The 21,396-nt window shown below is 43.3% G+C and overlaps 1 protein-coding gene and 1 long non-coding RNA gene across 5 annotated transcripts in view; one reads left to right on the forward strand and one right to left on the reverse strand.

The window, feature by feature from the left end:
- The window catches only part of LOC115076562, a 41,873-nt gene extending 31,489 nt beyond the window's left edge, over positions 1-10,384 (reverse strand). The window contains exon 1 of one of the 2 annotated variants that reach the window (XR_003852796.1): positions 10,215-10,384. This is a non-coding gene — a long non-coding RNA (uncharacterized LOC115076562). The remainder of the gene's footprint in view (positions 1-10,214) is intronic. The other variant, XR_003852797.1, reaches the window with a different exon arrangement.
- The window catches only part of MEGF6 (multiple EGF like domains 6), a 262,583-nt gene that overhangs the window by 143,865 nt on the left and 97,322 nt on the right, over positions 1-21,396 (forward strand). For all 3 annotated transcript variants that reach the window (XM_029578136.1, XM_029578134.1, XM_029578135.1), the window contains exon 5: positions 1,277-1,399. In XM_029578136.1, the coding sequence (XP_029433996.1) occupies positions 1,277-1,399 (123 nt within the window). The remainder of the gene's footprint in view (positions 1-1,276; positions 1,400-21,396) is intronic.

A 21,396-nucleotide genomic window follows, 5' to 3' on the forward strand; every position in this document is an offset into this window, starting at 1 on the left:
AAGAAATATATTCTCCTCCTTGGCCTCACCCTGACTCTCTTGAATTGACCGCTTGTGGTGGAGAAAAATAGATGTACATTGATTTGATCAAAAAGAAGGGCACTTTTCTTATGAGTGCACAATTTAGGCACCCGTCGCAGTGAGCGCCTGATGTAATAAACTTCAGCACTGAAATCAGCACCTGGGCAAAATAACCAAAAGAAGTGCGACCGAGACGGACGCTCGTGTTGGGCGCCCGATGCAATAAACTCCTTTGAGCGCCAGACGCGCTTAGTTCTACCTTAGCGCACCCTTTTTTTTACGCTGCCCCTATTTCCCTCATTTAAATACGGCATCGGGCGCACAGGGGCGCTCAATTCAAGCACCCGTTTTGAGCGTCTGCCTTATGATTGCATCGGCCCCCGAGTGTTTTCTTTTGTTTATTTTCAGGTTAGTTTTAGGATTGTGGAAATATCTCTGGGCATCAGGCATAGATCTGGGGCCAAGTTATACATTAAAAACAAAACAAAAAAAAAATTAATTACTTTCTCTCTCAGCACTTTCTCCCATCGCTCAGAAATGACATTAAATGCTCAAATATCAAAATGCTGGGAGCTGGGTAAACAGAATTATTTATGCTAGCCATTCAGCTTTAAAACCCCCTCGGATTAAATACCAAGGTTTAGGGCTTTAAGACAAACAGATTGAGGTTTATTGATATTAAATTATTCCTGCTTTTCATGTGTTTCCAGGAGTCCTGGCCGGAGTTATTCCTAAGCGATGCACTTCTCCCTTTGATGGGTTTTGGCACCTGTGTTGTAATTATACCCGATGGCCAGCACACGAGTCCCACGAGGGGTGCAAGTTACTCACGGGCGACTTTCAGACTCTGCTGGTTCGCGCAATTCTTTCTAAAGCGGCTGTCGCACATGGCTTTATCTCTTTTGGTTGTGCAAGAGTTACCACTGTGGATGTATAGTGTTGCTGCTATTGCCGGGATGCTCTGTGTGATGAGGAAAAGCTGAGCAGATCCTTGTATCTTTTTTTTTTTTTTAATCCCACTGCACCAATGGATCCATAGTTTAACTTTTGCTTAGAAAAGCCAGACTATAAGTTCCTTGCTACAGTAGGGCAAAATTAGAAGTGGAAACTGCTTGAAATTCCAAGTGCTGTCAGGTAATACGGGGCATCCTGGTTTTAAAACTGAAGGCCGCTGACGAGCTTCTGCAGAAGGAAAGATCCCATGAACCCCTCTTTGCAGATCGTCAATAAAACCTGCGACTCCTGTTTGTTTCAGATGTCAACGAATGTGAGGATGGCAACGGCGGCTGCGAGGCGCACTGCTGCAACACCATTGGTGGCTTCTATTGCAAGTGTCCCGATGGGCTGAGCCTGACGGAGGGCGGGAAGACGTGTGAAGGTAAGAGGGGCAGGCTCCAGTTCTCTGGGCACTTAGGCACCCCCCCCGGTATCCGATCTGCCTCCTGCGCCTGCTCTTAAATCTCCCAAGACCCATCACGGCTGAGAGGAGGGTGATGTGGGAGGCAGGTGCGATAATGGGCGGATCCAAAGCACCCACTGTTCTGGTGTCGCAGACCCCTTCTGGTACTCTCCAGATTTGCTGGTCATGATAATCTAAAGAAAATGTTGGGGGGGAAAGAAAGCATATATAAAATATACATTCTAGAATACCTCTTTTAAAAGTCTTTATATCAGTTGACTAAGCGGTGTATTCCTCGCCCCTCTACTGAATACTCGGCCCTCTTCAGAACTAACGCTCTTCGGCCCTCCAGGAACCCAGCAGGGGGTTAGAGCAGTGTTTCCCAGTGCAGCTCTGGAGGCTCACCTAAACAGTCTGGTATCCTGGGCAGCCATGATGTGTATGTGCTTGAGAGAGATGTGCCTACACCGGGTCTCCAACAGGGATGGATGTGCTTCTGTTGAAAATGAATAGGTAATGTTGGGAGAAGTTTTGGGACACACGTTTTGAGACCACCTCCTGCCACAGACTGTGTGTGACTTTGGGGGGAAAGTCTCTTTCTCTCTCTTGCGTGTTGGGACCCCAGTTGAAAACAAGGCGTTTATCTCAATCTGGCTTTCCCTGTAAACACATTTTTTCGCATTAAAATTCCTCGCTGATTTGTTCTCACGATATAAAAAAATTCCTAATGAGAATTTATTTAAATGCCAGTCAAGTAAATAATCCTGTTGCTAAGACAGGTTATGGCAGAGCAGATGAATTCATGGCCATAACTGCAAGAAGAATTTCGAGACTGGAACATGTATGTCTGATTTATTGCGCCTTGGCTTCTCTTGCAGGCTTGTCCACTACTTTGCTTTACCAGCGCTATATTTGGTGCTCCCTGATATTTCTATTGCTTTTTTATTTTTTATTTTTTTTTATTTTGTAAAATGGGGAGGGAGAGACACTGCCTTACCATCAGGCACGCTACTTCCTGAGAACCCAGAAATACGGAGCTGTTTGTTTACTTCCAGGGCCAAAATGTTTGTGAATCTTCATGTCCAAAAGAGAGATGCTTCCCAATGGGTATACATGCATACAACGCATAATGCTGAAATGTTTAGCCAATCCAGATTCCAGAACATTCCTCGCTGTATAATATGTTCCAGAGAAAGTGCATGAAACCCCAGTAAAATTAGTGTAGAGTTTATCCTCTGCAGAAGAGCTAAGGTTCTGCTCTCTCCATAGAGGCTTTCCGCTGTATAGGAACTGTATCACCTTTTTATATAACAGGAGGCGTAAGTAGGTGATAAGGGCCTGCAACTGAGCGTCTTGATTGATGTCTTCAGAAACCGCCCTTCCCATCGATGGCTGCCTGTGGTCTTGGGCGATTCACTGTGAGCACCTCCCTGTGTCTCAGGTGTAATCCCCCGGCAGTAACACAAACTCCCCGTGTAACTTTGCACGGGTCACGTCATCTTCCTAATGATTGTCTGCTCACCTGTAGCTGGGTAAGGGGTAACACTATTTCATCTCAACTTTGGAAACCATCATAAAGGCCAAAACCTGTAGCAGACTTTCCTGCCTCCAGATGTGCTTTCATTGTTTTTTTTTTTAGGCATGATATTTGTAATGCACACTGGACTTATGTCTGAAGGGGAAGGTGTGATGTAAGGTCAACCATTAATGGGGTTCTGCTGGCTACTATTAGGCAATTCTGTGTTCTCGAACCACGTTAGAGAAGCTTTTCAAGGGAGCAATTGACTTTCATCAGAAGCCATCTGGAATATTTCTTTTGTAACACAACATGCTATTATCTTGCATACAATATAAGTTTTATAATTTTTTTTTTTCCCCCTAAAGTGGAGTCATGTAATGTTCCCGCGTAAGGAATGCAGTGGTTCAGTTACTGCAAGTCAACAGCTGTGGCCCGTCTGCCGAGGTGAAGCAATTGCCATAGTTGTGGTTTTGGGAGTGAGCAAACACGACAGCTTGATTATTTTGGGGGGGTGGGGGGAGAAATGAAAGCAGCAACGCTGCAAAGAGAAATGTGGCAGTTTTGATCTCCAGACCCATTCAAGGCCAGGACAAGAATGCTTGCTGGTTGTTTTCAACAACCCAAATCCAATCTAAACATTCTGGTCCTGGTTTCAGCGTTTTAGGGTGATTTCGGACCACTGGCTGGGAGTTTCCCACTCTTGTGAGCCCCTCTGGGAACAGGGAAATAACCTGCAGAGCCCGAATGTGATCCACTCTGAAGCGCTTGAAAGGCAGAAGACAGATAAAAGAAGACAGATAATACTAGGGAGTCCCAAAGCGAGAGACCCCCTGCCCGATGTGGGAGACCTCTGGCTGGTCGCTGCTAAGGGGTAATCTGAAGGGGGTCTCCCCTCTGGGCGCGCCAGAGACCGTGATTAAGAGGGGCTGCTTTGGAGAGGTTTTTTTTTTTTATGTCACTCTGCTTGTGGTCTCTTTCATTAATCATTGGGGGGGGAGGGAAGATTGTCCTAAGATTTGTATTTCTTATATCTATGTTATTGATATGTGGCTTTCGGGAGGGAGTGTAGGTTTGATATTACTTTAGCTTTCTTGCACATCCTGCTCCAGCTCTCCAGTGAGAGTGTGGGGAGGGTCAGATTGTAATGGGGTTTTATATGCTATATTTTTGTTATATTTCATGATTTATTGTATAGTTAGGGACCTTCGTTTTCAACTTTTATTTTATTTTGCCTGGGAGTTTCAATGTTACAAAAAAATAATCAGTGAAACAATGACTTTGATATAAGACACGGGTGAAAAATCAGAGGAAATGTCATTTTTGCTCTAACATTAAAAATCCCAGGCAAAATAAAATAAAGCCTGCAAACGAAGGTCCCTATGTACGTTATTAGGCCTCTTGCTTACAGAAAGGGAGTGAGTAATCTGAAATCAAACTAAATCTCTCCTCATTGAATTTGTTTGAGGCACAATCATGACTTTCTGTAGCTGGGGAGGTCAAAAGTAGCCCTAAAGAATTGTGGAGCATCGTTGTAGATTACATCATCTTATTTGAATCTAATTAGTCTAATCTGACTATGATGTCACAAATAAGATCACATACAATGAGCCCAGCAGCATAACCACTTCCAGGTCATTGGGCAATTCATAAAATACAAATCTATGCTCATTTGAGTTCCTTCGTTATTTATGACTTCAGCGTTTCCCTCTTGTCCATCAAGGCGTGATCAAAGCATTGTGTTACCCTTGGGTGTCCATGAGCACACCTCCAAATCTAGGGCTTAAGATGTCTGAACTTCTTAAAACTTTCGTAAAAAGCCCACTACTCTCCAGAATTCCTGATGGAAAGAGAGGGACTTCTCTCTAAGATCTGGAGCATTGATCTGACAGTCCTTAAGCTGTACCGTAATAACATTGGACAATGACTTTACTGATAACTGATTGTAAGGTGAAATGAATAACCATTTACAAATCCTTATTATCCATTACATTCTCATCTTACCAATAAACCTTTGACTCTTTACTGAGGGTTTAATTTGGTCTTTCGTTTCTGCTTCCCATCCCAATTTCAGGGGCAAGTTTGGAGCTTCCTCCCAAACTGAATTAATCTAGATGGCATAATTCAAAGTCCCATTTCTTATACCGTCAGGCAGATGTCATAAATAGGCTTGTTCAGCCTCCTCTTCAAAATATCCTGATGATGTTGTAGTGGTTAACACCGGATGGGTGCCATGGGGAATTTAGCTGGTAAAAATTAAAGCCTGTCTTCAAAATGCAAAAGAGTAAGGAAACAATATTCCTTAAAAGTGGGAAAGGAAAAATTCTTTCTAGCCCAATCCGTAAGCCATAAGGCCCAAGCATAGTCTTCTTACAAGACTACGCTTTCTAGGATGCACCATCGTACATCCTAGAAAGGCAAATTTAAAAATCAACGTGATTTCCCTCTTTTATATCAGTAAGAAACTACTAACACAGTGACCCAGTTGGGATGCTTTGGTTTGGTTTTCTTAGTAGAGTCTTAGTAGGGCTCTCTGTACTTGTTTTCTAATTGACAGCAATCCTGCCTGATCTGTGGACAAATCATCGGTTGGGTTGATACAATTCTGGGTTCTCTTGTCGGGGTAAGATTCTTAGATCTGATAACTGAAACAAACTCAGAATTGTAATTGTGGCAGTTGAGTTCACGTGCCTGACTTCCTGAAAAAGGCCTCTTTTTTTTTTTTTTTCCCCTGAACGACAGCTGGAATCCTGTGCTTTGTCCCTTTTAGAACTTGTTGGACATAGTAAAAGATTTCATGTCGTACTGCCATTCCAGTCCTTTTGCATTACTCATGAAATCCAGAGTGCTTCATGAGAAATGTAAAGTGTACAACAACACTAGAGTTGAGCTGAAATCAAACTGTCCATTATTCCCATGGATATTTAATTGCCAACAGCTCCTTTTTAAGACGGAATTGTCATCTTCCATGGCCCCAAAAGTTTCCATTTTTTCCCATTTATTTTCCTTATAAAATTCCCACCCCCAGAGCTGTTTGGTTGCCAGCAGGCGCCACCACTATTTTCTCTCCCTCTCTTGGCCTGAGTGTACCACCTTTTGTAATCTTTTCGGGCCTAACCAGGTAAGTCATGTAAAAAAACAAAATATGCTAGTTAGCGAGTTTAAAGGATCGGGGGTAATAGGGTGAAAGGGAAGCAAGTTAGCTAGGGGGGGTTAGGAATTCCTCTCCTTTATTGGGGAGAAATGGAAGCGAACTGTGGAAAAAAGCCAATTGTGTCATCGTGCGTACCCTACTAAAATTCCCCCCATTTATGGGCTCGAGATGGCATTCGGGCGCACATGCAAGCGTCAATATAAAATTGTGTGTGCATGTACATGCAGATAGCCGATTTTATAATGCGCGCAGGTTATAAAACTGGTGCGTCCATGTGTGTGCGCGGGTCTTAAATTTTACTTCTAAGGCTTGAGGCACGGGGCCATGGCACAAGAAGGTACTTGTAGTCAATATGTTCTTTCCTTTAATTTAGAATTCATGATAAACCTTGTGCCGAAGCTTTCTGAAGAGTGATCGGGAAGTACCCTGTTGATGGAACCAAACTCAAACAAGCAAATAATTGGCCAGCTTAAGGTCCAGATTGGAGGAAAATAACTTTAAATCAACCAACCCTCTTCATATTTAAAGAGACTTTAGGTTTCCAAAGCAAATATTTCTCATGGCCAATGCTAAAATAGAATTTCAGTCATAGTAACCGGAGCTTATTTGCATGTGAAAATGATCACCTTGGAATGGGGAACATCTATGCGACCTGAGCTTCTTTTTCATATCCTCCTCCAATTCAGTTTAAGATTTGAAAACAAAATCATTTGTAGTTTCGCTGGTGTAAATTGTCACAAGAGGGCAATTATAAAAGTGAAAAATCGCTTGGCTTTTCCAAAAATGAAGTAATAGTGTAGAGTTCTAGTCATCGAGATCTTGACCCAGATGCTGCTCTTGGGCTGCATAGCATGCTTATAATCCGTGGCAGAAATTTCTCTTAAACTTGGTGGTCAAAGCTGTCATTAATTATCCGCCTTGGTCATAAGATTCTTGCCGTTCTGACCCTACGGAAATGGAGACAGCTCAGGAGGTGTAACTTGATGAATAACTGGGAAAAGGCAGCAATGTGATCAGAGAAGAGTGCAGTCTTCATTTAACTTCATTGCAGAGGAATCTGACGTGCATTATAGTCTCATCGAAACCCATTTAATGGTTTTGAAATTGGAAAAGCATGAAAGAAAATTAACTCTGGAAAATGCTGTCGCCTCGTGTTTGTCCGCCTTCCTTCCTTTCTAAGAATCCATCGCTGTTGGGTTACAATGTTGCACGTGGTCAGACTGTAACGAGCAGCCCATCTGTCATTTTTGGGTAAGGAAGTACTAAACTCATCCTGGAGCGGAGCTTGGCTGTGGTGTTCGTCGTTTTAACCATAGCAGAAGTAAAGTTACGCTATAGAGGACACCAGCGCACGCCTGTGCATGCAAGTATTTATGCGCAAGCTTCGAGTTAAAATCCAGACCACGCCCACCCCCCACCCCTTTCTTTGAACTTTTCATTTATGTGTGCAGTGGCAAGTATGCACGTATCCGGGCGGCATTTAAAATCTGCTTGGCGCACGCTGGGCCTCCGTATTCGCGCATCCCCTGATTTCAGCTGTGCGTCGGGTTTCTACAATTCACCTTTTAGAGCACAATAGGTCATTTTTCTTAAGGGAGATGGCTTCTTTCATGGTAGGTGTAGTATACACCCCATACTTGTGTTTAAAATTTTCTTTTCAATCTCTTTGGCATTTTAAAAACAAGAAAATTAAAGATTAAGTATGTGTGTGCAGAAAATCAGTCTGAGAATGTCTGTGCAGGTTGGATTATAGTAAAAAAAGAAATAAATAAAAGGGCAAAGACTTGAAGGAAAATTGCATACAGGTTAAAACCCCAAAATATGAGAGGTGGTGCCAAAATATTTACTGTTTATGCTTTTCTTGAGATGCAGGCAGTACTGTATGTGTGGGGGGTTTATGTACATTTATTTCTCTTGAAAAAAGGAGAATTTTGAGAGATGAGCTATGATGATGTTGTTTTAGTGCCGTTGCATGCGGTGGTATATATTTAGGAACTTGAAGGGGGCCTGTGTGGCCACGAAGGCCACATTTTTGTATGACTAGTTAAGTCCAGTATCCTCCTGTGTCTTGGATGGGTCATAAAGCTGCCTTTAAACTTTATAACCCATTCTGCATTTATTCAGAGAAGCCCTCTGTTATACCCAGTGGTAAAGCAAAGCTTCCTTCATCTGGAAACTTGGAGGTCAACCACTCTGACCCTGTTCTTGGCTTGTCATTGGACAGCCTATCCCGAGCAGAAGTGGAATGCTTCTTTGTTTAGAATATGTTGAGAGGATGAGGCATGTTCAAAGGCCATTGCTTTTCTTCCCTTCTCATGTCATTTGATGAATGACTCCTCTCATATTTTGGGTGACACCAAACCACAAACCCCAGCAGATCCTTCTCCTTTTGGATGTATCTGTTAAATAAACAAGGCAAGGCAATACCATCGCCAAGTTGATTTCTTGCCGCAAACAGAAACAAAAATATCCAGGTAGAAAAGCATGGATGGGACTGGCCAATCCCATGGTCGGTTGCTTACTTAGCTGTCTTACACCAGTGCTTCAGAATAGCTTTGGAGAGTAAAACGCATGCAACTTTTTAGTTTTGTCTTGGCCTCATCCGGATTACTAATTAAGAAATAAGTGTAGGTTAATTACAAGGGTTCAAGCTCTGGGGGTCTCTCTGGCCTGCCCTCAAGCAGCGCTATATGATATCTAATGGAATATCTGTTCGTTATATCTGTTCGATGTAAAACGCCTTCCCAGGCGCCAATTTCAGTTACACTGTAAACCGATGTGATATCCCTGATGAACGTCGGTATATAAAATCTTAAATAAAATAAATAAAATAAAAATAAAATATTTATCAGTATCGCGACAATTTGTACCACTAAGGAGGATAACGTACGTTTAAACTAAATTCCCGTGCAGATGTTCTTGCTGTGCTCTGTCTACCAATGAAGGAAGCAGGCACGGTTAGTCCCACCCACCCTGGTTTCTGATGTTCTTACTGGGAGGTTTTAGAAGGCAGGGGTCCGATTTGTTGGATAAAATAGTCCCTCCTCACTTCATTCCACCTGGTTTTTTGCTTCTTCCTGATTTTTAGCCGAGAGACTCTTTTGTTGTTTGTCTGTGTGTCTCGCCGAGCTCCAGAGAGCAGGGGTTGTCTCTTGTGAGTTTCTGTACAGCGCTGCATACATCTGGTAGCACTACAAAAATGACTAATAGTAATAGTATGTGAATAATTGTGTCTGTGCATAGAAAGAAGACAAGGTCACGAGATGCTTATCATGTGGGCAGTATTTGAGGATAAGATCATATAAACATAGTAGATGTCAATGAGTAATAACCATTTGGATGCATCTAGGCTGCCTGCTTGCCCCTGCCTACATTAAGGGTGTCTTGCGGCTCTGTCATACAAGATAGCCAGGTCAGCTTGCAGCCCATGGTAGGACACTTTCTTTTCTTTCTTTGCTTGTTTAGCTGACGGTTTTTCATTGGCAGCTCAAGGCGAGTTACACCCAGAGGTCTCACAATCTAAGTCTGTACCTGGGGCAATGGAGGGGAAAGTGACTTGCCCGAGGTCACAAGGGGCATCAGTGGGACTTGGACCCTGGTTCTCTCCACCTGCTGCTTTACCTCGTAGGCTGCTCCTCCACGTGCCACGTGCCACGCCGACCCCCTAACCCGCTTGCACGATTTTATCTGGGAATGTACCAAAGCCTGACTTGGCTGATCTCGTCTCCTTGGTCCAGAATGTTTGCCCTGTGCCTTAACACATTACATCCCCCACCAGTGTTGTTCCCTGCTCTTTAGTGCTGGGTGATGAGGTTTTGCAAGGGGAAAACTTTAGCTTTGGTTTTCATTTCTTTAACTGTGCTTTTGCTTTCTTTTTTGGTTTGTTTTCGTGTCCTTTTGGATGGAAAACGATACAAAACAACTAATATCGTGATTTCCCTGCCATTTAAAAACATCCCTACTGGGTAAAGGGGGAGAGAAACTGGAGGAAGAAAAATTGATGCATTAAATTCTTTAAATTACAATTTAAAGCTGAATGCTTAGGTTAAGCAAAAAAAAAAAGGAGAGGGAGAACCTTACAAACCCTGCAGAAGGAGTAGAGTGGTTTGGGGCAGATTCCTCACCTTCTTGGAAATAAAAAATACCTCTGTCCATTTTGCAAAGTCCAGTTGAAGGCTGAACTTCAGCTCGTCGGACCTTAGTTCAGCCTTCGCCGTCTCATCCCTTCTGAAGCCAAATCACTTGAACACAAAGGGCTCTGTGTTCAGACGTGGGCAGAGCTCGTTCTTCAGCACTGGGGCCAGACTCTGCACTTTCTCCTTCCCTCCCCGTCGCCCTCCTCCCTGCTAGGAATTTAAAGATTCAAAGAGGTAACTTTTTTATATTAACAGAATCGCACTCCTGGCCAAAAAAATGAGTGCTCGGATAGCCAAGATTGAAGTTTATAGCTCGGCTGACTGCGTGAGCGTTTGGCTTACTCGCTCTTGGACTTCGAGCCCCCCTAAGCTTGATGGACAAAACTTATTTGGATTGTACGTTTGAATCTGAGTGTTTCCTTTTGTAGAAATGTTTGGTTGGCCTGACAGAAGATGCACTGATTGCCAAGTTAATTTTTAGCTGCTCTTGTTTGTTTGGCATTCACAGTGCCAGTACCGAAAATGACCCCGCTCTTGGAGCTGCTGAGGAGATCTGTGTGGTTTAGCCAGAAGGACTTCCAAAAAAGATTTATTTTCCCCTAATTGTATGTGCCTTGGATAGCATCTAAAATGTCTCTCTCGGGCAGCCCTAGATGAAGAACTGTGCACTGCCATATGGGAGCTCCTGGTTCTGTTCCCAAGCTTGGATTTCTGCCTTTTTTGGGGGGTCCGGGCTGGGGTTTACTGCATTCGCAGGCCCCTCGGAGGGAGAGGTTAGAGGGAAGGAGGTGGCAGTCACAGCCATCATGAACCAGTGACACCTACTGGCCAGCCCAAGGTGCACATGTACCAGATCTGGACCGAGATGTGGTTTGTGGCCCTTAAACAGGAGACTGTGCAAAATGGGAGAACCCACCCCCCCTCTCCCATTATTGTTGGCACCATAGTCCCAGTAAAGGCCAAATGACTGGAAGCCAAAAGGAGCCTGAGGAAATCACCGGACAAAGAAAAAGAAAAGAAAAAATGTTTCTCTGGCATTTTTCTCCTGCTCTTTGTACATTTGTGTGGATGATCTGTGACATCCTGCCGGTGTATAGGGCAGTTTGCTTCCTTAGGAGCATTATTTTGGGCAGGAACGGAAGCCACCAGCAGCAGCAGAGATAAACACTGCCGCTCATTTTACTTTCTCAGCGGAGCTGCTGATATCGGACTCCATGTACCTGGCTGGTTGGGTTACACCCAGTTCAGGAAGGGAAAGGAAGTGAATGGCGCACAAGGTGCCTCTCGAGTTTGGATGGAAAGCTTCTCGATCATTTTAGACTAAAAACGCAGGGGACAATTTTGACACTACCCGTGGACCATGCAAGCTAACTTTGAAAGGGAAGTGTCCCATGGAGCTTGCCTTTGAAAATTTGGGCCTGCCAGGGTTACACGACACTTATTTTATTCATTTATTATTATTTTATTCATTTTTATTATTTTATTCATTTAAAAAGGTTTTTTTTTTTTGGTTTGTTTGTTTTTTTGTTTTTTTTACATTATCTTAATAGTTTAAACAAGTTCAAAATGGGAATGGGATTTGAAATTACCCCACACCCTCTAATCACAGATATTCTCCTCCACCTCTGAGAGGACCCACTCCTATCCGGCAGAGGGGAATTTGCATCCCTTCCAGATGTCTGCTACCCCACTCCTCTGCCCTGGCTATACCCAAAGGGCCAGATTTTGGGGCCAGAAAAGAATGCAGAAACCTGCATCGGTGGGCGGGCAGTTTTGAAGCTTTCGCTATATGTGACATCTGTGAGAGGAAAGCACAATTCTGCAAACAAAGCCTGGTGTGAAGCAACGCAGTGAGATTTTAGCCTTGATGGCTAAATTTAAGCATCAGGAAAACTCTGTGGCATTATTTGCACCATTTTTTTTTCCTGAGATTTTTATTGCTTCCAAGTAGGAAATAAAAACATTCTATCAACAGGCAGCAGTGTTTCAAAATTGTGCCAACAAACTAACTGTCAGGGCTTTATATATCTCTCTTGCTGCCCAACGTTTAAATCCGATTCATGGTGTGTTGTACTATGTAATGACATCTGTGATGGTTTTTACTTTTTGCTATATAATGACATGCAGTGTTCTTGTACGCCACCACAGTAACGGCGCCCTTTTATACCAGCTACCTGTTCAGTCTCGCACTGCTCTTACACACGCCTTTCACTGAAGTTCGAGGTGTTTTGCCTCCGTGTCCCCTGGTGCCTGACACCTTGGGCGCTCCGGGGTTTCTCTCTCGGAGGCAGGGTAATGCAGGGTGCCTGTGAGGCAGGGTAATGCAGGGTGCCTGTGATTCTTGAAATCGTACACTGCAGATGTAGGCGCTAGGCATTAAATCAAAGCATGTGGTGGATCTGAGGCCCGCTCCCTGCTCGCATGTCGAGCATGTAACAGATTTAAGTTTTTAAGTCCAGGATTAAGTCACATTTGTTTTCACTGACTTTTTTTTAAACACAAGGAAACAAAGCAACTCATCTTGCTTTTCCTACTTGGTGCCTTGTGTTTACATTGAGATACCCATGACCACAGGTATGGAAAAATCAGAAGCTCATGCTGAGCTGTTTTGTTTTTTTTAATTCTTATACTCTTACAATTTTGAGCAATTACAGAATTGCACTTTCAGCCAGGCTTCTTTCTGACCTCCAGCTTCAAGCCCTCACCACCGTTTGTTCTCCCCCTTCTTCCAGCCCTACCCACTCTCCAGCTGCCTTATTTTTTTCCCTCTTGGGCCCTGATGTCATGGTAGTGGGAGCAGGTTTGCACAGAGGGGGGGGGCAGACGGTCAATTTGTCCCCCCCCCCCCCCGATCCCGATCCAAGTAGTTGATCTTTGGGATCTTGTTCTGCCCTTCTCCCCTCGATGGCCACGCTCTGGGGTCTGTGGTCACATTACTGGGTCCCGTTAATGTTTCTGCGGCAGCTGGAACACTTGTGGTTTCACGTTGCCCGCCTGTGATGTGAGCGTTGGACAAAGCAAAACCGTAAACTTTTTATTACGTAAAATGTGTCTCAAAATAACGACACTGTTTCATGAGTCATATGGACTTTAAGCAAAGAAGCTCGTTGTTTTCCAGAATGTGATATGGCTTTTTCATCCAGTCCAAGATTTGAAATGTAAGTGCCAGTGGTACCTGTACTTATAAATCTTGGAATGCAACGTTCTAATGGCCATAGTTGGGGCTGAGTCTTCTATTCACTTGCCTCTTAGGCACAGGGGCAGGAGATGGAATCCCCTCTGGGGCAGCACGCTATCCTATTGGACCCCATCCCTGTGAAGATGTCCAGAGCCCTGTACAGAGCAGGCACCCCTAGGCACATGTCTATTGTGCCTAATCGAAAATCCAGCCCAGATCACACTGGACCTGGAAGTAGCTGAGTTCCTTGTGGGCTGTTTCATTGAACCAAAGAGAGAATTATCTAAAGGCAGTATTGAGATACTATACATCCCCCCTTCATCATACATTTGTTTATTTTTCCTTTATAAAGGAAGAGATACTGGGTCAGGATAGTATGTAGTGATTCTACATGTATGACAGTCTAACCATCTGAATGTACTTAAAATATATGTGGACTGAAACATGCAATATCATATCAGCCCACTGAAAAATGTTTCATTCCTAGTGATCAACCTTATCAAGAATTGATTGGGCAGAGAAATGGTTAAATGTAGAAGTTTCCAAAATATTTGTTAGGTTCTATTCATTTAAGGTAATCCTACTGGTTCTTTTTGTTGTTTATCTTAGGGAAATACGAAGAATAAGTAGAACACGAGCCGAAAGGTCACAAACATGATACTCCGAACACCTGAGAATGCGTAATCGCAGGTTAAAGGTCAAGCTCTTCTGGTGTGAATATTTCTTGTGCTCGCATCAACTGAGTTTTCTCTAATGAAATGTAACACTGAGATGAAGTTTGTGATTGCTGAGGTAGTGTATCATCTATTGGCACTGCGAGCAATCGCCACAGCGGAATACTGACAGCTGAAAGGTCGCATATTGTGCACCATCCAGCTGTCACTTATTGTCTCTCAAAGTCACTTATGTTTAGATTTACTGTATAGCTCCATTGTCTGTAAGGAAAGCCAAAGACAGTCTTGGCTTTCCACCCCTCTGCATGCTCGGGCTTACAGTTCCTAAGAAATTGGAATGACAGCTTCATGCATGCACTAAATGTGTAAAACCATGACAAGTTCAGCTTCTCCATACTGACCTGGTACCCGATGTTAACTCTACTTATTCTTGGAGCAGTGCTGCTGTAGAGGGTGGCATGAATGATGTCCTTAGCCAAGAGAACAGTTCAAACCTTCCTGGCTCGATAGGACAGTCCAGTCCGATGTAATATATTGAAAATTGGCAAATTTCCGTTTGACTGCATGGTGATTGCCATCCCTAGAAATAGTCAAAATATCTTGATCAATTAACACCATCCCTAATCTGTATATTTGCCAGTAGATCGCAAGCTAAAATTGGATTAAACAGGAAGAAAAATAATGAAATTCCTATATTTGTTCAAGAACTTATCCTTTTTAAAATGATTGTCCTGCGCCTTGATATTCTGAATGACCTTTTTAGTATGATTCTGGATGGCAAGCCGATAATCTCCAATCATTGGAAAATGCGCAGCTTGGGGTGAGCCTTAGGGTTATAAATGGAGTTATATTTTAGCATTATAACCTTTACACTATGCCTACCCTGAAGCAAGATGTCAGTTCTGCGTTTCTTTCCTTCTCTAGTTCTATGCTCCTGACATGCCCTTTCTATGAGTGTCTCCTTCAATAAATGGTCTTTGCTGTATTTTTTTATTCCATAAAATATTAACATGTTGTCAGTGTCTTAGCAATTCTAAAACAAAATATATTATCATAGTAAATTGATTTTTCTTCCAAATCAAAAAAAGATATAGTTGTACTGGAGAAAGGGCAGAGAAGGGCGACCAAAATAAGGGGCATAGAAAGGCTGCTCCATGAGGAAAGGCTGAAGAGGTTAGGGCTGTTTAGCATGAAGACAAGACAACTGAGAGGGGATATGATAGAGGTCTACAAAATCATGAAAGGACTTGAACAGGTTAATGTAAATAAGTTATTTACTCTCTCAGATAATAGAAGGACTAGGGTGAACTCCATGAAGTTAGCAAGTAGCTCATTTAAAACAAATCGAAGAAATTCTTTTTCACTCAAAGCATAGTTAAGCTCTGGAATTCATTGCCAGAGGATGTGGTTATGGCAGTTAGAGTAACTGGGTTTAAAAAAGGTTTGGATAAGTTCCTAGAGGAAAAATCCATAAACTGCAATTAATTAATAAGCAATAGTAGCTTGAGATCAGTTTAATGTTTGGTATTTGCCAGATACTTGTGACTTGGATTGTCCACAGTTGGAAATAGGATGCTGGGCATTATGGCCCCTTGGTCTGACCCACTATGGCATATCTTATGTTCTTAATTAACTTGGAGTTTAATTGCCTAAATTAACTGCAATGTTTGTTTGTTTTTTAATTTCTATCAGAAAGCCCAATAAACTAAAAATTAATAGTTTCATGTAAACTATGAAAAGAGATCATTTATCAAAAATGTAGGGTGTTTAAAACCAGGAATCAGAATTCCATCTAAAAGCCATAGGGATGTGGTCAGATTTCCTATGCATTTCTCACCATCCAGAATTAGCTATTATATTATACTCAAATGTAGTAAATTCTTCCATTAATGCCCAATATATATATATATTTTTTTTTTGGGATGGAAGATTTAACCTACTCCTTTTGGATTCCTTCCCAGTTGGAATCTCCTGGGCAAAATTACAAACCACTCGCAACCTGCGAACAAAATGGGGACTTTACGGATTGGCCCCAATAGTATCCATGTTCTAGTTTTACATTTTAAATGGGGGGGGGGGGGGGGGGAATTAAATTCTATTGCAGTTATTTGTGTGCAAGGCAAGTGAATTCAGAATTTAGCCGGTCAAGTAAAAGCGAGCGATGCGCTGTGAATCTGTGACCCTCCGGAAAATTCACGTAGATCTCCAGCAAAGTTCTGAAAGCTGTCCCTCGGGACCTTAAGCGTCCTGTTGAGAGGGTGTGTAACAATTTTGGACCATGACGCGCCGTGTGGCGGCCCGGTACTGAGTTCCGCGAGCTCGTATGAAGAAATATGCCGGGGAGGTGGTGGTGAATGTTCCCTCAAACGTCGTAACGTTGCTCTGCAAGGAGACATTTAAGAGGTCTTCATTCTTTGTATTTCCCTCTAAACCACATCCCTGCGCATTTTCATCATAACAAAATTCTTTTTAAATAGTGTTGTTGGATGTGTTTCAGTTAATTTTTTTTGCTTTTTATGAGCTGGACTGTGTGGAACGTCTAATTAGATTTCTTTCCTCTGTTTTTGTTCTCTCCAGTAAAAACCACAAGAAGTAATATCTTGTGATGTTGTTACTTTCTCGGAGCGATGGCTACGCTTCTTGCAAGCTTTTCATCATCTGCCTTTCCGTTTCAGAATTAAAGCCACTCTTGAGGTTGACGGATATTGTGTTGCCTCTTTCTGTGCAGAGAGACCTCGATGTGCTTCTGTGCGGGGCTAGCCAGATTTGGAAATGGTATTTTCGGGCCCTGAAGAGTTTCCAGGAAAGCTTTAAGTTACCTGCTGCAAGAGCGAAAGGTGGACAGATGAATTTGAAAACCAATAATTAAAAAAAAAAAAAAGGGTACAAAATGTTTTCCTTGGTTTATGCCATGGATGTGGGTGCAGTCAGGGCTGGGGAGGGAGGGAAGGTAACGGCCACTGTTATGGCAGCCCCTGCCATCAAAAGTGCAGTGGTGAGGATGCTTGTGGGGGGAGGGGTTGTCTCTCCCCCCCCCCCCCCCCTTGGGCTGATGAGTTGGCAGAGCTTCCTTGGCAGTGTTGCCTAGGAAAGGGGGAGGGCGTGAAGATGGAGGAGGAAGAGAAAGAGGGTAAAACGCACACATTTACTCATCTAAGGACAGAAACGTTTAGTGGCTTCCAGTTGCGTTGAGGCTTGTGGAATATTTTCAGTCATTAGCTAGTAGGACTTGCTGTATTAGTTCTGCAGAAAAATATTAAGCAATGCATACTGGATTTGGATTGTATAAGCCAACTTTAAGTCTTAGCTGCTACTGAAATTAAAACTTTGCAGCCCCCAAAACACCTTAACAGAAGATTGGGGGCGGAAAGCAGGCCATGTGAATCCCGTCTTGCAAACCAAGCTGTGAAGACATTTTTTCATAGAAACACTGCCGTACGTGATGGCAGAGAAGGGGATGGCACTTTGTTACGGCGCCTTAGATCCTGCTCGAGCTGCGGCCTTCCCTTCGCTTCTTCGCAACTCTGTGCTTATCCCTTCTTAAATTCCATTTCCATGTCTGTCTCTGCCAGTTCCCTTGGGAGGCTGCTGCATGCTTTTTATTAATTTTTTTTTTGGGAAGAAATATTTTCTAATGCTGCTGCTTTGTCTGACCCCCCTTGGAGGCTCGTATCTAGAACATTCTCTCCTCTGACGAAGGTTTGCTGGTTGTGCATTCTTTCTATCTTTGAGGCCTGTAAATGCCTTATCTCTTCACTAGAGGGATACTTGTTCAGGTCCTGAACGTCAGGTGCTAGCCTTTCAGGCAGTGGGTTTATGTAGACGCAAGCTTGTCCTCCCGCTTTCTGCACACACATTATGGTCCTGAAATGACAATTTCATTTTAATATTATTTGGGGGGGAAAAAAAACCAAACTCCAAAATGAGTTTGATAAGTTCAGCAGCAGCTTTAAAGTTCTCAGACCCTTGAAGAAGAGGTCGGAGAGGGAGTAAAAGAAAAAAAAAACAACCCAGAACCGTTTCTTCACAGAAGAGGGCAATGGTGGAAGAGTCTCCCAGGTTGAGTCGGGGAGGGGTTCAAAGAGCATTGGGGTGTGGAAGCCAAGGATAAGCCCGGACGGTCAGGGAGTGCCTGTGCCGCTGCGAGGGGTATGAGACATGCCTGGAGCTCTGTTTGCTCTCTCACTCTCTGTTTTCATGTACAGGGGGGTGAGAACAGAAGCCGAGCTTATGGCCCATCATTTACAATTACAATAAGGTAAAGCATTTAGTAAATGCCTACAGAAAACTCCTCCCCCCTCCCCCCCCCCCCCAATGGTTTTCCAGCAAAATTGCTTTCCCATGATCTGGAGCCATAAAGCTTATCATTTTATGGGTCTGCTTTAATTATGCTTTTTAAACAATTTGCTTTGATGCCGTTATGTTGTAAGTTGGGTAAGTTGGTGTTTGTTTTTCTTTTTCACATTCTGTAATCACAGCTGGAAAGCAGCAGCTTTTGATGGTGCTATGTAAGGGAACGGGACTCTTTTTTTTTTTTGTGTCGAAAGCGTGACCCTAGAAATGTGCCGTTTTTGTCTGTCCAAAAGGAAACCTAGAAACCTTCACTGATCAAAGCAGAAGGGACCTCAAGGTCATGCGGTCCACCAACCCCCCTTTGCCCCTGGACAGGATCCATCAATGCTAAACCATCCCGGACAGGAAATGACGACATCAGGGGGTGGCAACGAGTCACAGCTTCCGCTCTCTGCTATTTTATTTTTTTTAGTGCTCTGGCTATCTGCTGGATTGAAAGGCTTTCCATTTTTATGCCCAGATGTGGCTGCTGTTTCCTGTGCCTTTCATGCTGGGGGATCTTTAACGCCAGTGCCCTCTCCATGGGAGACTGACACAATCCTTCTTATTTCCTAGGTAAATTTGCCACTTAGCAGCTTTCAAATGCTGACCTGAACTGTAGTTACTGTGCAGTAAGGGGATGAGGTGGAAAGTGGAAGGTGCGAGAATAAATTTACGGGGAAGACAAATTCCTCCCCTGCGTTCTCTCTAAGCAGATTCAAAACGTGCATCACCTTTTTGAGATGGTATAAATTTCTTCTCAGCCATTTTTGGCTGCATTTTATGTTTTAAAATGCTGGTCTTGCTACTTCTATGACGCATTTAACTGCCAAATGGGCAAAGGGCCTTGTGCAGAGATCACAGCACATATCCTTTTACATAATTTCATTATCAATTACTGCAAAACAGTGCAACTGGTGTTCTATCGCTCCCCCTGTTCTTGACCATCTTGAATGCCTCCTCCATCTGAAAGCACAGTCATGTCATCACCTGCAATGCATTATGGGACTGCAGGTTCCTAGGAAACTAAGATGGCCACCCTCATTCTCCTGTTGCCATTTCATTGCCCTTTTAAAGGATAACTTTCGAACAAGTTATGTGTGTTGGCATGTATGGCCACACATAGATCTGCAATAGTATTTTATAGCACACGTGTATCATATATATACGCACAATATAAAATAAACTTATCTTTACTCCAGAACATATGCACGTATGTATGCTTACATGTGACTACATGCAATGCATTGAAAGCATGGACTTTTTCTACCTCCTTTTAAAAATATATGTGCATGTATTTATGCATGAAAATAAAGTAGGACTTACATAAATCCCAAATTGCGGGCATAAATTGGCATATCTTAAAACACGCGCGCATAATTGAAATTAACCGGTTTACCAATTCCTCCATCAGTTCGCCCAGTCCTTCTCCAGGTCCTTGAGACCCTCCTGGTTCTTCAGCCTGAACTCCTCCCAGTTCACCCAGACTCCCCACCCAGTCAGTAGTGCACAATAAACAAATGCTAACATCAGTTGTGTCGGATAATAATTAGCAGGTGTTAAATGTCACGAGTCAGTTGCCAAATGCATGCATGTGTCTTGTAAAACGGCAACTTGTACACAACTGTTGGCCTCACCCTTGGACGACCCTTTCTACATGCATATATGTGCATGCAAAAGTAAAATGCATGAGTATTTTCAACTTTTATAAACCAGCGATTATGCGAGTACAGGCTATTTATGCATGTGACTCTTCGAAAATGATCTCCTAAATGTTTAATTTTTGTCAAAATGATGGAGGTAAAAATTATTCAAATATCAGAGGAGACCTAAAACCCAGAGTATTTATGTTTAGACTTGCTGACAGCTGTTTGAAAAGGCATTTAGGCGAGTCATTTGCATGGCCTAGTGTAGTTCCCTGCTAAATGAGACCCCGGTCTCTGTTTGCAAATCACGCTTTTTCCCTTTATGTGGAGAGTAACATGGTGAATGACAGCAGATAAAGACCAAAATGGTCCACCCAGTCTGCCCAACAATTTCCATTTTGACTGTGGCCTTTCAGTTTTGCAAAGTCCATGAAGTAAATGTAAGCCTTGTTGCTGGAATTTAATATCGAATGAACTTCGTACAGGGACCTCGAGGGAGGATTAAAAATGCGCTGAATACAGCAGAAGAAAGCTTTTCCAAATGTGGGATTTATAAAGTCCGTTGCCGCCAGCCGGCTGAAGTGCCGAAGGAGAGACTGGAGGAGAATCCCGCCTGCTGTCTGTACAGAATCTGCCCTTACGCTGCACCCGCCGGCTCCCTCCCAATATGGGTTAGGAAATAACAAGCTGCGAGCGGGTCCAGCGTGGATTCTCCTCCAGTCTCTCCTTCGGCACTTCAGCCGGCTCACGGCAACGGACTCTATAAAGCCCACAGTTGAACAGCTTTCCTCTGCTGTATTCAGCGCATTTTTAATCCTCCCTCGAGGTCCCTGTACGAAGTTGATTCGATATTAATTCCAGCAACAAGGCTTACATTTGCTGCATGGACTTTACGAACTGAAAGGCCACAGTGCACTCGGCGGCGGGGCTCAGTTTGTATATATTTTGGATTGACGGCCAGCCCGATAGGAACGCTTGTTGGTCCCCCGACGCGACACACGGCCGTGTCGGGGCTTCTTTGGATAACATTCTGATTACTTCGATATAAATGTTTCGTTTCTTACTTTCGAAATCAATAACCCTATGAACAGTTCTGTACGTTACTGCCACTCATTTTTCTTTGTGCGTAGTTACCTATAGGTGTGTTGTTTACTCTGCTCCTGTAGAGTGCTTTTGCACCTCCCATGTACTCCAGATCCTTTACACACCTCTGAAATGGCTTTTTTTTTCTTTTTTTAGCTTGCACGCGGCAGGGGACCTCTGCATACGTTGGGTCGCCTAAATTTCTGGTTAAAGTCTTGAACTGCCCCTGTCCAGACCTCACCCACACTCGCGCCCCT

Source organism: Rhinatrema bivittatum, chromosome 15 (genome assembly GCF_901001135.1).
Source record: "Rhinatrema bivittatum chromosome 15, aRhiBiv1.1, whole genome shotgun sequence".
In the NCBI taxonomy this organism is placed as follows: domain Eukaryota; kingdom Metazoa; phylum Chordata; class Amphibia; order Gymnophiona; family Rhinatrematidae; genus Rhinatrema; species Rhinatrema bivittatum.